Genomic DNA, 17,356 nt, shown 5'->3' on the forward strand with positions numbered 1-17,356 from the left:
ATAAGTGAACAAAGTTGAAAAGGGTATTTAGGTAAAAAAAATTATGTAACTCCCATATCATTAATTAATTGAGAGTTACAAAATCAAAAATTCTATGATTTTTGTTAATTTATTTTTGTTAATGTAAGAACCATATGAACATAACTATATATATATATATATATATATATATGAACCATTGTGTCAAATATAAACAAAAATTTGACATATATATGAACTTGGACTGCATAGCATTTATGAACACAATATGAACATAATAAGAATAAGTGCTATATGAAAGGAAATAAATAAATAAAAACAGGTATGAACACGATATGAACAGCTTGTGAACAATAGTTCATTTATTATAAACACATTCAGGAGCGATCTTTTGTCAATTGGAGTTTTATACATGCATTGCATCCACACCATTTAAGGTTCACCCTTGTTCATATATGTTTCGGATCTTATATGGTTGTTCACCCCTTGTTCATATCATGTTCACTCCTTGTTCATATCATATAAAATATATGAACACATAATCCCAACGCTATGAACACCGGGTGTAAACACTTATACAAATATAAAGATTTGGTATCAAGCTTAAAACTTGTGTTCATATGATAGAAGTAACATGAACACAATGGTTCATGATTCATAAAAATCGGTAATATGACAATATGAAAATAGGTCGTGCATGTACTTCCATTTGAACATGTGAATTAGGTACGTATTTTAATAATTAAAGAAAAAAGCTATCAATACAAGATGAATTATAAAAAACACAACACATCTGAACATAATTTCGATTAAAACGAATCTAACAAAAAATAAAAATCTATTACCATGACATTCGCTTTGGTTAATTTCTTCAATTCTCCGACCTCGAACTCCAATTGTCATCATAAACCATTTTAATATTCTCACTGTTGTCGATTTATTTTCTATAGCGTTTATCCATATTAGCTTGATCGATACCGAAATTTTTTACTACCTTATTTTTTATGCAAGTTAAAAACTGATAAAACAATGAACATGCAAGATCAAGATTAAAAAAAAATAAAAATATTAATATTATAAATGCATTTTTTTGGGATTTGATGATTTGTAACTCCCATTAATTGTTTGGGAGTTACATATCAAATCAATTTACTGAAATACACTTATAATTAAAATGTGAACATGACATAAACCTACAAGAAGAATGAAATTTGATTGATTGTCATGGTTTTCAAAGTTAACACAAAATTGTTGGTTAACATTTGATCTTCCCCTATATATATATACATATATATATATATATATATATATTCTTCAACACAAAATTTAATGGAAGTCATTTGAAATGATGGATGAAGATTTATAGGAGTTAATATTAATTCAAACAACCCAATAAATATTAAAATGCCTGAATAGTTATTAAAACATAAAACATATTATATTTTATTAATTAGGCTAAAAAAATATATTACTTGAATCATTTAATTACAACTAATAAATACAAATTTCAAGATACTTCAGAAAATTCCCAACATTTTAGATTCATCTTTACAAAAATCAAATGTAATTACTAATTATTTTTCTTATATAAATATATTTCTTGTTAATATTGATGTCGAAAATATATACTTCGACCAGAGGAAATCAAATTTGAACTATTTATTTGTACGTTTGCATCAACCTTCTATCAAATTGCACAAACTTAACCAAAAAAAAAACAACTCATCAACCTTATATAAGATTTTACAAACTTAATAAAAAGAATCAATTTCGTTTTCAAGCAAATAACCTTCTCAATAAAAAATTTAATTCTAATATAATCATGGACCATATATATTGAAGGAAAAGAGGTAACTGATCATGTCTGAATGCGTACTAATTCGAGATATGAAACAGGGCTTCCAAATTTTTTGGAGCTCAATTACACATATTTGAACCTTTATCTGTTTATATATGATTTAAACCTTTTGCGCAATTATACATACCCCAATTATAATGTTTTAACCATTTCATTATTTTAGTCTATTTGACGGTTCTCGATTTTGATTTTCAAAGGATGATCCTCTCTCTCTCTATATATAAGTAAATTTTCTATATTAATTTGTAATTTGACACATTTATGTTGTTTTATAAGACTTTATATATATATATATATATATATATAAGTAAATTTCATATATTAATTTGTAATTTGAGGCATTTATGTTGTTCTATAAGACTTTATATACATATATATATATATATATATGTGTGTGTGAGAGAGAGAAGTTTTACATTTTGTTTTATTTATCATTTATTCAGTAATATTTAATGTTAATACAGGTAGCTAGGGTTTTGTATGTTACTTGGGGTGAGAGAAAAGTGTAGTAGTGTGTGCATGGTAAGATATTTGTAGTGGTAAAATTAAAGGTTGTTGAAGGGTTAATCTCATTGAGGGTTAAGTCGTAGAAACTTGGAACCCACTCCAAATGTACCTTGAGGCATACATATTGCCAAAGTAAGACAAAGATATCTCATCTTTATTTGGGATTCAATCATTCTTAATTAATTGTTTTCTTTAATAATCCCATTTGAACTTGAAATTACTTCTAACACATTTTATTATATTTGACAATTATTTTAATTTAATGTTTATATGAACTTAGTTAGATTAGATGATCCTTTCTTGGACTCGATTTATATATGTCATAGCTTGAGCTTATCACTACAAAAATACAGAGTATCAGCGAGGGAAAAATCCCTTGCAAATCCGTCGCTGAAAGGGCAATCCATCGCTGATACTCCATCGGTCAAAATAGTCGTAGATAATGCTATTAGCGACGGATCAGCGATGGATCTACGACGGAACTTTCAGCGACGGTTCAGCGAGGGAAATATTTAGCGACGGATCTGCGACGGATTTTTCAGCGACGGATCTGCGAAGGATCTTTCAGCGACGGATTTACGACGGAACTTTTAGCGACGGATTTGCGAGGGAATTTTCAAGGACTTTCAACGACGGATTTTCCCTCGCTAATCCGTTGCTAATTTGATATATATTTAAAAAATAAATTTTTTGAAATTGCATAATTCCTGTATTTATTTATTAAAAAACCTGGAAATAATAATATAACAAACCAAAACTGAACAAACTTTAACTAACCAATTCATACGATTTAAAATATGGATGCATACAATTTAAAATATTCAATTCATACAATTTAATCTTCGAATACATACAATCTAACTATCGGGAGATGGAGGAGGTGGGAAAACGTATCCTGACTGCCACATAAACGCAGCAAAATGCTCCGATAATGCGGCATGTTGGGCTAATGCAGCAGCTTGTCTAGCCTGTTCAGCTGCCGAGGCAGCTTGTCTGGCCTCCAAATCTGCCATATTCTTCAGTTCGGTCTCCAGTTTCTCTTCTACCCTTGCCAACTTCTCTCTCAACTCCGTTACCTGTAAATATTCAATATTCGACAAAATCAGTAATTTGTTCGCAATTTTAGTAACGAGAAAGTTTATAACAATATAACCAACGTACCTCCGCTCTTGACTCGTATGATGACCCGCTACTGCTAATCTACCCGTCATAGCATTAGAGGGATCCTGGGTGGTCCTGAAACCAAATATTCGGCCTTTCCTCCGTCCTCCGACACTTTGCTCCCAAAGAGATGCCTCATCAGGGAAAGGGCTGTCGGTACTAGATTGTGACTCACCCCTAAGCGATTGAAATCGCTCCTATGGTTCACCAAAACAAAACGGGTGAGGTTATGTATGTAGATATTTCAGCAGCATAACGACTATAAATCAAACATAACCAATGCATGTTTTTAACAACTAAGCATTCTAATAATACCAATGTTCGAAGTCACATTCTCAACCTACTTACTTAGCTTAACGTCTGCCAACAATGGCAGCCCAAACTAATAGCATCACTATGTTTATTGAAATATATTATCTTAAACCTACCAAACGTATCTATTAACCAAAGTAATGGTTTTAGCAAACTTACATGATACCTAGTAGCTTTCGGGTAACTGAACTGAGGAGGATCGGTAGGCGGGTCGGACGAACCTTGATCGAACTTTTGATTCGTGCAGTGAGTGCGCTCAAACACCTCAGTAGCAGTCGGCTCACGAACCATTACTTGTGTCTACATTAGACAATTAGGTTAAGTTGTTACTAACATAAAGAATGAATTATATTTTCAAAAAAGATTATATACTCACCATCATGTCTCGATGTTGTGCAGTACTAATCGATCCCTCAGTGTGTCTGAACGACACCCCCTCAAACTGGGTGTTCCGATTGGCCCTATTGATCTTGGATATCCTTTTCCAAGCCTCGGTATCCCATACTTGTTAAAAACATAGCACATATATAAGGTGAAAGGCGGTACACATGACAGTTCGAAAAGCTCACAATAGAGATACATACCGTGTCAATCATCTACAGCCAAAACCTGTCTGGTATCCATACGGGATGGTATAATCTAATCCATGAGAAGTTCTCACCATCCCATTGCTGATCACCAGGATAGGCCTGTGCCACGGCCCAGTCACGTGCAGAGCTCATCCAATCAGAGTACCTGTTATGGATGGCTTTGGTCCATAAATCATGAATCGTGTCATCCAGCTCAGGTTCCCACTGGAACTTGGCCTATATACACAATGTTGGTAGAAATGTAAAAACAATAACCTTATATGTATAATTACATTAAAATGGTACACCAACCCTAAAGCGCTTGAACATCAAATCACGTGCTTCCTGAGGTACTTCCTTCCATCTATGCCACAGACCAGCAAAGGAAGACCTGAAGATAGTCGCCATCTCTCGGATAACATGGGCATCTTTAGACCTATACAATTAAGAAAATATTTACAACACAAACACATTCATATTATTTTATTATGTAATACAAAGTCTTATACCACATCTATTTACCCCATGGCCTAACAAAGACAGATGTCTTCGGTGGCTCGGATGACTCGGTGTCTGCATCTCTATGTTGGGGCCTCTCCCCGACCCCGAACCAGTTGAAGCTGGGGGGGGCTCCATGGCCACCTCTTGCTCATCTAAACCGCAAAAAGCGGTGTCCAAAAACTCTACAATGTCATCGGCGCGGGTAGAGTTGCTACCCCTACCAGACATGGGGCTGCCGCGACTCCCATGACGGCCTCTACCACACTCTCGGAGTGACATCTCCTGAAAAAACAAACATTAGATTATATCATGAAAAAAGATTATGACAAATCGCGATTATATATGTACAACTGTGAAATAAGAATACAGAAGACAAGCTACTCATCAGAAGAATGATCAGATAACATCGGTTCATCTTCATCATTTGAATCATCATCTATGTCTTCAAATTCTGGTTCATCTTCGCTATCTTCGTTCGATTCGTCGCCACCTTCATCTTCATTTATATTAGGGAGTATGTTTACCTCCCCTGTGGAAAGACGAACATCATCGAGCTCGTTTTCCAATGAGAACGTTATATGAGTTACCCTTTCGTTGACTTGAAAGAATTATTCTTCATCCACATGATCATTGTTTTCAACATCGTTAATCATGTCGGACACTTCATATATGCCACGAGCCTTTGTCTTGACAACTGCCCACCAATCTTTCAAATCCTTTGTCATCGAAGAATATGAAATATAATAGACTTGTTCTGCCTGTGATGCTAGAACGAACGGGTCGTCGGATCCAAGTCTAGACTTATATTTGATATCTACCAAATTGTGTTTAGGGTCAACTCTAACCCCCGAGGCAGTATCAAACCAAGTGCATTTGAACATGAAAACCACCTGTTGCATTGAGCCATAATACTCCACCTCTATAACTTCATCTAACATTACATAGAAGTCAGACTCACACTCGTCATAGCAGGCCCCCCTTACACATATACCACTATTATGGGTAACTCGACCGGATCCATGGGTCATCGTATGGAACTTGTAACCATTCACAAAGTATCCCTGATGCATAGTGGCATAACGACTTGGTCTTCGTGCTAGGGATTTTAATTATTCATTTGAGTCGTTTAACTCGAACATGACCTATAAAAGAAGGCCACACATAAGAAACACATAACGTACGTCATTACATCCTGTATATTAATACCACTGACCAGTATATATATATACTCACGTGGTGCGAGAACCAGTCAGCAAACCTCTCCTCCCGAATTCTATCAAGTTCAACATCATCAATATTCGGTTCAGTTTGTTGAATCTTTTCATCAAAGGTGGATTGGAAAGGTTGAACTTCTACACAGTTGAACAAGACATATCTATGGATAGTCTCCAGGTCATGTTCATTTAAGATTATTTGTTTTCCACCATTTGCGGATAGTGGACGAGATGGAACCTTGAATATGCTTAATCGATCATCGGTCTTCGAACAACTAGGGATATTCGGGGTAAAGTTCATTGACTTACGATTATGTCTTGTTTCTATTGTTGGATCAAAATRGAGGGAGCAATAGGTAGAAAGTTCATTTACAAGGTACGACTCAATGATAGAGCCATCAACCCTTGCTTTGTTTTGAACCGTTCTCTTTAACGACCCAAACTTCCTAAAGAGATGAAATACRTGTTAGGGACAAGAAGAGTGTTTTATATGAATATATYGTAYTAGATTTCAATARAATTAGGAACTCACCTCTCATASARATACATCCACCTATATTGGACCGGACCACCATTTATAGCTTCACRTGTCAAATGTATCACGAGGTATTCCATTGAATCAAAGAATCCGGGCGGAATGACCTTTTCCAACTTGCAAATTGTTTGAACAATACTTGTTTGCAATGGAACCAAGTCATCTATGTGTAACACCCTTGAACATATCACACGGAAGAATGTGCACAACTCCGTTATTGCATCCCATATCGAAGTTGGTATCATCCCTCGTAAAGCAATAGGAAGCAATCGTTGCATAAACACATGACAATCATGACTCTTGAAGCTATAAAAGCTAGAATCTTCTAGTTTCACACAACTCCCTATGTTCGAAGCATACCCGTCTAGAAACTTCAACTTCTTCAACCATGCACACACTTGTTTTACTTGTTGTTTGCTTAAACTGTACGATGACTTTGGTTTCACTACTTTGTTGTCTGACATGGCAAGGTGCAAATTCCGTCGATCACAATGAACCTCTACATCTCTTCTCGCCTTTACATTGTCTTTAGTTTTTGACGTATCCATGACGGTGTTAAAGAGATTCTCAAAAACGTTCTTCTCAATATGCATGACATCGAGGTTGTGTCGAATCAACAACGTCTTCCAATATGGCAACTCCCAAAAGATGCTTCTCTTTACCCAATTATGATTGGTTCTGAACCCGCTAATTTTTCTATTTTTTGAACTATACGGGAAACCCTCATAAATAGTTGGAAGGTGACGAACGAACTCCCAAATCTCTTCACCGGTTACCTCAGGTGGTGGACCAGTTAACACCCTATTACCTGCCATAAATCCTTTTCGATCACGACGGAAAGGGTGTGTTCTAGGTAACCATCTCCGATGACAATCAAACCAACATGATTTCCCTCCATTTTTTAACTGGAAGGAATCCACCTCCCCCATGCAATATGGGCAGGCTAACTTGCCATGCCTACTCCAACCCGACAACATTGCATAAACCGGGAAGTCGCTGACGTTCCATAGTAGTATAGCCCTCATCTCGAAATTATTCTTACGATACGCATCATACGTAAGAACACCCTCCGTATACAATATTTTTAGATCATCTATTAGCGGCCTGAGAAACACATCCAAATTCTGACCGGTGCTCTTTCTACCAGGGATGACCAATGCGAGCTCAACATACGAATCTTTCAAAGTCATCCAAGGAGGTAGATTGTAAATGGTAATAAAGACGGGCCATAGTGAATATGGATTCGAAGTTGAATTATTCAGGTTGAAACCGTTGGTGCATAACCCAAGACGAACATTCCAAATCTCAGAAGCAAAGTCAGGATCCCTCATGTCGAAATGCTTCCAAGCCACACCATCACTTGGGAGTACCATTTCACCCGGTTTCGCTTGATGATCGTAATGCCAAGTCATCTCTTTTGCGGTCTTTGGAGACATATACAATCGTTGGAGTCTTGGAACAATCGGTAAGTACGCCAACACCAAGTTAGGAACCTTCTTTCGTCCACTTGTCTTGTAACGACTTTCATTGCATACTCGACAGTGGGTCAACCAAGAATCATGCTTGTAAAATAACATGCAATGGTTTTTGCAAGCATTGATCTTTTGTTTTGGTAGAGCAAGATTTTTCAAACTCTTCTTCGTCTCATAGAAGTTACAGGGTAATTTATCACCCTCAGGTAGCATACGCTTAAAAACAGGAAACACTCTATTATATGTCGTCTCTGGTACATTACATTCTGTCTTCCAATGCAACAAACTCGTCGCAACCCCTAATTTTGAAAAAGTTTTACATCCATCCCATAAAGGCTCGTCAACAGTTTGTAACATGTTATAAAATCCTTGGGCAGAAGGATTAGGTGTTTTTTCTTCCCATATCATGGCATCATGTACCATGTGATCGTTCACCATTTGAAAATAACCTTCATTATGATCCACTATAGGATTAGAAGATTGACCGACGTCTTGATGAGATACATGTAAAAAAAAGGTTTCACCATGTCCCCACTAAATGGTATAATCAGGCATGAAACCATATTTCATCAAGTGCAGTTTCACGTCTTCTTTTTCTTTGTAGGTTTCGTTTCAACACTTGGAGCAAGGACATCTGATGTGGAACACTATCCCATCACGTGTAGTTGCCCTTTCAACAACTTCTTCATTGGCATAGGCAATGTCCAAAAACCTTCCAAGTGTCTGACATAGGACCGGCTAAGTGCCCCTCGATCATCATTCCTTCTATGCATCCATCCTTTATTTGTCGACATATTGAATAACTACAACAAAGAAAGAAGTAGTTAGTCGACAGAATCAACGTATAGGTTTAGAGGAGTTTCGGATTACTTTAAAGGTTTGACTACTTGAAAGTCAAACCGTAGGTGTGAATGAAATTGGCGGTCTTTGAAAGAGTTGAGAAGCGTACATGTAAAGAGTTGACTACTAGAAAGTCAAACCATAGGTTTAGAAGAGTTTCAGATGACTTTAAAACTCTAAGTGTAACGGTTTGACTACTTGAAAGTCAAATCGTAAGTGTGAATGAAATTGGCGGTCTTTGAAAGAGTTGAGAAGCCTACATGTAAAGAATTGACTACTAGAAAGTCAAACTGTAGGTTTAGAGGAGTCTCATATGACTTTAAAACTCTAAGTGTAACGGTTTGACTACTTGAAAGTCAAACCGTAGGTGTGAATGAAATTCGCGGTCTTTGAAAGAGTTGGGAAGCCTACATGTAAAGCGTTGACTACTAGAAAGTCAAACCGTAGGTTTAGAGGAGTTTTGGATTACTTTAAAGGTTTGACTACTTGAAAGTCAAATCGTAGGTGTGAATGAAATTGGCGGTATTTGAAAGAGTTGAGAAGCCTACATGTAAAGTGTTGACTACTAGAAAGTCAAACCGTAGGTTTAGAGAAGCATGTATGTATGTATGTACGTATGTATGTATGTATGTACGTATGTACGTATGTATGTACGTATGTACGTATGTACATACATACATATGTATGTATGTACGTACGTATGTACGTACGTATGTATGTATGTATGTTGTATAGGATGTTCACTTTGCAAAACACGTTATTTGTACAAACTATACAAACCTCATTCAGCCAATCATAATTTTTCATTTTGTTCAATTTTTTGTAATTATGAAAGGTTGATTCATTTTTATTGTGGAGGGTGTTATTCATGGTATTATCATCTTCATTATTTTAGTTTTAGATAAATACATGAAACAACTTTATTAAAATTTTATAAGTACTATATGAAACAACTTTACAAAAAAAATATTATATGAAACAATTTCATAAAATTAAACAATGAAAATGACGGATAAGGGTGATTTGCACGGTTCGCACAAATATAGGTGGTTTGCATTTGGTTGCTCCTATATATGGCACAATGAGATTTGAGAATTCCTCAATTCTTGGATTTAGTTGAGTTGTTTATCCCTGCATTGATAGTAAGAAAAAAGTTTCACAAATGTTATGAGTATATAAATAGGAAACGATGAATTGAAATTTGAAAATTTTGGGTTGGTTAAATATAAAATTTAGCCACCATCTTTTTCCAAAATAAGGTTTGAGAATTTCTAAAATCTTGGATTGTGGTGCTAAGTTGATTATCCTATATTGACAGAGAGAAAAACGTTTTACAAATTTATGAGTATACTAGTTGTGTACCCGTGCAATGCGGCGGGAACCATAAATTTTAACGATTTTGAAGTTCCACTGGTTTTATAAGATACGATTTAACGATGATATAAGTTACACTTGGTCTTTACATATTAATACAATTTTAATAAATAAGAGTTATGGTTCCAATTACATACTATCGATGAAAAAATTGTATGACAGTTTAAAATCCAATATATTTAAAATCCAACATATTTAAACGGCTCCACAAATGTGTTTGATTTACACCAAGAGAAAAGAACCAAGAAACTTAAGTTTTAAGATAAACACTCAAAACTAATAAAGAAAACTACAAATTTGACAGATCATAAGCTATGAAAAGACCAAAAAGATAGGTTTTAGAATGAAATTTCAACTGCTTACCCTATTTCTTGTCCAGAAACTCAGATTAAAGTTGAATTAATACATGTACATATATTTCAAAAAACTCAAGAACATATTAATTCAAAACATATTATACAGTGCAATTTGGACAGCCTGACCCCAAAATATATAGTATACACATAAATAAATAACTATAAAAGTATAAATCATAAATATTAAAAATATTTTTTCACAGTATATATAATATATAATTATATAATTAAGTCAAAAACTATTCAATATATATTGGACTTATTTCGAAGGTATTAACGAGACGATTATAATGGTGTAACTTGTTAAAATAAAAATGTATTTTTTAAACATGTTTTAGTTGATATACGATTATGTATGTTAATTTGATCAAGATTTAAAATGAAATATTTAAAAGTAAAAGACGTAAAGTAAATTAATTAACTAATTATAGCGGTATAAAGTATAAATTTAAAATTATAATTTTAAAAAAATGAGTTGTGAGAGGATGAGTGTATGTTAGAGAAGAGTGGGTGAAAAAGTAAAAAATGACCTAAAAATAGTATAAAGGGTATCTTGATCATTTAATATTTTAAGACTTTGACCTAAAGGTAGCATAGCTGTTGGATAAATAAAAAAATGCTAAAATAACTATTTTATTCACTTTAGCATAGCTGATATAGATACTTTAAGGTAGTGTTTAGCAATTTTTTTATTATATCCTATATAGATTAATTTGTCCATTTTGATAAACGTGTGTTGTTTATTTTTTTTTTATCTGAATAACATAAATGACCGATTTATCCTCTAATATTAACTATTTGAACATCAAGACAAAAAATCTAAAGGTTGATGATGGGGTTTCTCATTTAAGAAGAAGACTAGGCTTTAAATACGAGATGGAGATGTCATTTTTGTGGCTGAATGGAGATAACACATCATTTTTTTTGTGCGCGATTAAGCCATGTTTTTATGAATAAGTCGTAAGTAAATAATCCAAATGAGTTGTATGAATAAATTAGATAAACTAATAAACTGCAAGTAAACAGTAATTAAGAAACATAAACGAAGCAAAAGAAAAAAAGTTGGGTTGTGTTTTGAAATGAAATTGATTTGGTATTTAGATAGGAATAAAAATGATGATGCAATGGGCATGAGGGTGAAAAAATACCATCATCATGTCATATGTTTTTGTATATTTTAGTTTTTATTATAAATTACATATAATATATTTAAAAAAAAAAAAAGAATTGGGTTGGAGTTAATGCAGTCCCCACCAGTCACGCTCATTACTCATGACTCATTATTGCTCTTCACTTTTTCCCAACCTATTTCTTTTTTCTTTTTTTTAACTCGGGGAACCGAGTAAAGGGGGAAAAGGAAAAGAAAAAAATTCCAAATTTTGTTTATTACTTCATGCTTTCTCTTTGAAAAGAGAAGCTAATCGGTTTTATCGCCGGCGGTTTTGGCCTAATCCGGTGACCACTAATTTACTTCTTCTCTCCACATTCCTCGGTTTTATCGCCGGCGGTTGCCATATCCTCGCCGCCGACGAGTAAAAACCATCATCGGATTTTCTCGATGGCAAAACACCGGGTGAAGCTAGTTGACTTGTCTCCGTCGTCTGCGACGGTGTCTTTTCCTCTCCAAAAATCAGCTCAAAAATTCCGCACTCCGACGCGAACTCCGGTGTAGAAACGGATGACGATTTTTTGTATTCGCTGGAAAATATCTGTTTCGGTGAGGCGTTGGCGTTCGGTGTTGGCGGTGCAGTTGGTGGCGGTGGAAGTAGTAGCGACGGCGACGGGGATGGCGGCGTCCTAATGTGTGCCGACAGCCATTTGGATCTCATATACTCGAATTTCATCCATGGAAGAATGTGCATTCCTTTTTTCTTCAAGCTCAGTTTCGCCGCCTCAGATACAATTGACAGAATCTGTTGCAGACGATCGGCTTCGCCGACAAAGATGTACGGCAGTGATTGAAGGATTGCTTTGTAATTTCCGGTCGGCCGAGCTATCTCGAACTCCGATCTAAAATCTATATCAATCAACACCCTATCTCCGCCTTCAACGATGACATCTAGGTATTCGTATTCACCTGTGAAGGAAACCTCCATAAGTACAATTACAAACTAAAACCAAACGAATAAACATGAGCTTTCAGGGTTGAAACCCATTGAAAATTGATACATAAGCCATTAGGGTCAAAACCCACTCTGAACAAATTAAACCACAAGCAAGAGATCGATACCTTGAAAACAGAAACCATTACAGTTACCTTGAGTAGAGAATGAACCACCGGGATCGATTGAAGGGGTCCCTAAACAGAAAGCCATAAACAGCAAGAGATCGATACCTTGAAAACAGAAACCATTAGGTTGAAGCCCAACAGAAATTTCACCTTCAAGCCATAAACAATGGAAGGAAAATTAGTTGAAAGACTTAACTTGAGAAAAAAAATATCTTACCTGGAGAAAGCCAAACAGCTCACTAACTCAGTTTCCATTCAAACAGACCGAGAAGAACATAACTATGGTTGGAATCGAACAGAGCTGTGGCTTTTCATTCCAAGGAGCAACAGATCGAGGAGACGACCGAGCAACAGATCGAGCAAGGTGGTTGGCTCTGCCGAGATAGAGACGACCGAAGTTGGAGCTATGGGATTTCGACGATGAAGGCGACCAAGAAAGAATGGTTTGAAATGGTTAAGAAAAAGATGAAGGAGAGGGGATGATATAATGAAAATTTTGAAATTTGAAATTTTGAAATTTGAATCAAAATGGTTTGAAATGGTTGAGAAAATAGTTGTACATTGTGCTTTATGACTTGTCTTTAAGAGTTTTGAAATTTATGCATAAAATGGCAGTACTTTATGCTTAAAGGGTTGTAATTAAGATAATGGCTTAAATGGTTATATATGTAGTATAGATAAGAAGTTTGAGTTGGTTAAATATAAGTTTTAGCCACCATCTTTTTTCAATAAGAAAAATTCAAATACTCGATTGTGGTATTGAGTTGATTATCCCATGTTGATATACAAAAAATTTTTCACAAATGTTACAAGTATATAAGAGAAGATGATGATTTGAAATTTGAAATGTTTAGATTGGTTAAATTTAACTTTTAGCCACGATTATTTTTCAAAATGAGGTTTAAGAATTTCTCAAATCTTGGATTGTTGTGTTAAGTTGATTATTTCACATTGACAGATATAAGATAATTTCACAAATATTATGAATATATAAGATGAAAATGATGTAATTCATGTTTGCCTTCAATTTTTATAGTAATGATTATTTTTTTTATAAAGTTATCTCTTTAGTGTCAATATGAACAAAATAAAAAAAATTATGATGGGCAATAAATCAATCAATATATTTATAATCTATAACTCTATAAAAAAGAATATGATATATACATGAGCTGACAGTGTAATATTTCAGTATTTTAAAATTTCGAATCGTGGTTTGTTTTGGTCATCCCACGTCGATGGAAAGATGGTATGTTGGAGAATAGATTTGAGTACATAAAAAAGGATAAATATGTTATTCAAATGTGAAAAAAAATGCATTGCTAAATATGTTTTTTGGTACACTTTTATTTAAAGTAAATTATATATAAATATGATGAGGGGTGTCTTTGATAAGTAAAAAAGTTAACTGACCAAATATGTTTTTAAGCCGACTCTTTTTCTACCAAAAAAAGATTTATCAATATAAAAATTAAGTAGAAAATAAATTTATGAAGTAGCATCGTGAAAAATGTTGTTCGCGTCCTAAATAACATAAAAACAAAACTACTGATGTTGCATCTTAAACTCTTCATAACAAAAGCCTATTAATGTTATAAATATATACAAATTAACCATTAAAGAAATACGTTTCATTTTAACTTGACCTACTACTAAAATTTTTGATATTTGATTTGAGTATTTTAAAATCTTGAATTGTAGTTTGGTTTTGATCAAATGTAACTTATATCATCGTTAAATTTTTTTTAATAAAACTAATGAAACTTTAAAATCGTTAAAATTCATGGTTCTCGTCATATTACACAGATACACAACTAGTAATATTATAATTTTTAAAATAGATAAGTCAAGGATTATAACTTTTGATTCTCCAATTTATAGAATCTATTGGAGTACGAGATGGGAGTTCACAAGGAGTGAGGGTTGGGCGAATGTAGGAAGTAGGTGAACCATAGACTAGAAGCAAAAGAGTTATGAACTTTTATAGGAATAACAACATTAACCCCCCCTAAACCTTCATAGAATGACAATATGACCCCCTACAACTTTAAATAAGCACAATATGACCCTTGTGATCAGTGCTTAACAACAACATTCATTTTTGGCTGAAAGTTGGACAACTCCTTAACAAGCCTACCCAACTCCCTTGATGATCTCCCACCTTCCTTAACTGCTTCAATTGCTTTGCCTTTCAGTTCTTTTGCTTTTAACATTTCAGTGTTATCTACACTCATTGACTCAGCAATTGTGTGAGCCAACTCGGCCGAGTCTGGTACGCTGTTTCGACCCTCACAAACTCGGACTGCCACACCGTGCTCTTCTACCAACAGCCTAGCATTGACATATTGGTCAGCCTCCATGGGCCAGGCTAGTATCATCACTCCGGCTACAATAGCTTCCAAAACCGAGTTCCACCCACAGTGACTAAGAAACCCACCGACTGCTTGGTGACTCAGTATGGACACTTGTGGCGCCCAACCCTTTATCACCATTCCTCTACCTGACCCCATTCCAGCTGGATCAACAGATTCCGGTTTCATCACCCAAACAAAATAAACCCCACTCTGCTCAAGCCCAATTGCCAAAGCCTCGATTTGGTCGTTGGTTAAAAACACCTGGCTTCCAAAGCATACGTACAGAACCGAACCCTCGGGTTTCCCATCGAGCCATTTGACCACATCAGAACCAGACTCAGATCCCGACTGCCCACGAGTCATGAAGTCCGACCCACCAAGTAAACTAACCGGCCCGACTCCGAAAACCCTCCCATGACCTATTTTCTCTGTCAGGTACTCCATGTATCGAGACTCCAATGCATCAAAGGTGTTGACAACCCAACCCCAACTCGATGCGTTCATCATGTGACCATCGAGCACCAAATCCCATTCTGGGTCTGATTCTTTATAAAACCTAGCCAGGGATGGAAGCTGGTCTCGTGGAAAACTAGGCGAATTAGGCAAGTCCTGAAAGATCGTGACCTCTTGAGAACAAACCAACGTCATATGATGGCAGACATGGTCAAGAACAGCGGTCAAGAAAGCACCGGAGGAGAAAAACGTGATCTTGGGGATGCCCAATTTGCCGGCGAGGTAGTGGGTCCAGCCGAGAAAGAAATCGGCGATGATGGCGACGGGGGGATTAGGGTGGGAGTGGAACCAATGGATAATTGGGTCTTGGAGGTTGGCGAGTGAGTTAATAATGGGTAGATTTCCATGGTTCCCGATGTCTTTGACATTTTCGACGGCAGATGGAAGGGAAGGGTGGGGTGGAAAAGGGAAGACGAGGGATTGGATGTTGGAAGAAGAAGAGAGAAGTGGGGTGAGGATGGAGAGGTTTTTGGGTGTGACCAAGATGGTTATGGTTAGACCATGGTTGGCTAGGTGGCGAGTCAAGTCTAGAAGTGGGAGCATGTGACCTTGGGCTGGGAAAGGGAATACCAAGATATGTGCACCATTTTTGAAGCTGCTCATAGTTGTAAAACTGTGTATGCTTGAGTGAGGAAGAGAGAGAAGAGAGGGATAGAGGTACAAAGAAAGTTGATGGTTGTGAATCGAGAGGTCTTCATCATTTTGTTGTGGGGCCAAATATTAAAGACAATAGAAAGCAAGTAGTAACAGGAGGAGATTTTGGGTAAATATTTTGTTATAACAGTTTTTTGAAAATAGAAAAAAAAAGATGCAAAGGTATTTTTTTCTAATAAATACGAATAAAAATCATTTTAAAATGAGACCATCAATAAGAAATCTTGTAAATAAATATTTAAGAAGTGAAATAATATTTTAATATTATTGGTTGTGTATCCGTGCAATGTAGCGGGAGCCGTGAATTTTAATGATTTTGAAGTTTCACTGGTTTTTCATTAGAGAAGATTTAACGATGATATAAGTTACACTTAATCTTTACATATTAATACAATTTGAATAAAAAGAGTTATAATTCCAATTACAGTCTATCGATGAAAAAAATTGTATGACAGTTTAAAATCAAACATATTTAAACGACTCAATAAATATGTTCGATTTACACCAGTAAAGAAACAAGAAATTGAGACTGAGACTGAAAGTTATAGAACAATTGAATGAGAGAACTTTTAATAACTAATGATGAATTTAATTTTGAATCTCATCTTGGAGGATGGGAGGGAAGAAAACATAGAAGTATGAGAGGATAAATGCATGAGTGAAATGAGGGTTGATATTGATACCCCTGGCATACCTTTCTACCCCTGCACCTTGTCCCCCACCTCACATTTTTTTTCATACTCACATGCACACTCACACACTCACACGATTTTAATATAAAAAATTTAAATTTACACTTTATACCCTTATAATTAGTTAATTAATTTACTTTATACCCTTTCCTTTTAAAATTTTCATTTTATACCCTGATCAAATTAACATACATAATCGTATATCAATTAAAATATGTTAAAAAAATACGTTTTA

The 17,356-nt window shown here is 35.2% G+C and overlaps 3 protein-coding genes across 3 annotated transcripts in view; all 3 read right to left on the reverse strand.

The window, feature by feature from the left end:
• Positions 1-6,629: 6,629 nt before the first annotated feature.
• LOC112528437 lies at positions 6,630-8,531 on the reverse strand. The gene has a single exon (XM_025139464.1). The coding sequence runs from the start codon at positions 8,529-8,531 to the stop codon at positions 6,630-6,632; it is 1,902 nt and encodes a 633-aa protein (XP_024995232.1).
• Positions 8,532-14,833: 6,302 nt separating this feature from the next.
• LOC112528335 (UDP-glycosyltransferase 89A2-like) lies at positions 14,834-16,378 on the reverse strand. Its single transcript, XM_025139346.1, has one exon. The coding sequence runs from the start codon at positions 16,376-16,378 to the stop codon at positions 14,984-14,986; it is 1,395 nt and encodes a 464-aa protein (XP_024995114.1). The 3' UTR covers positions 14,834-14,983.
• A 550-nt stretch (positions 16,379-16,928) lies between these two features.
• LOC112528438 overlaps positions 16,929-17,356 on the reverse strand; it is a 1,225-nt gene continuing 797 nt past the window's right edge. Inside the window, exon 2 of the mRNA XM_025139465.1 lies at positions 16,929-16,964. Within this exon, the coding sequence (XP_024995233.1) occupies positions 16,929-16,964 (36 nt within the window). The remainder of the gene's footprint in view (positions 16,965-17,356) is intronic.

Source organism: Cynara cardunculus (genome assembly GCF_001531365.2).
Source record: "Cynara cardunculus var. scolymus isolate 2C chromosome LG 15, CcrdV1, whole genome shotgun sequence".
NCBI lineage: Eukaryota > Viridiplantae > Streptophyta > Magnoliopsida > Asterales > Asteraceae > Cynara > Cynara cardunculus.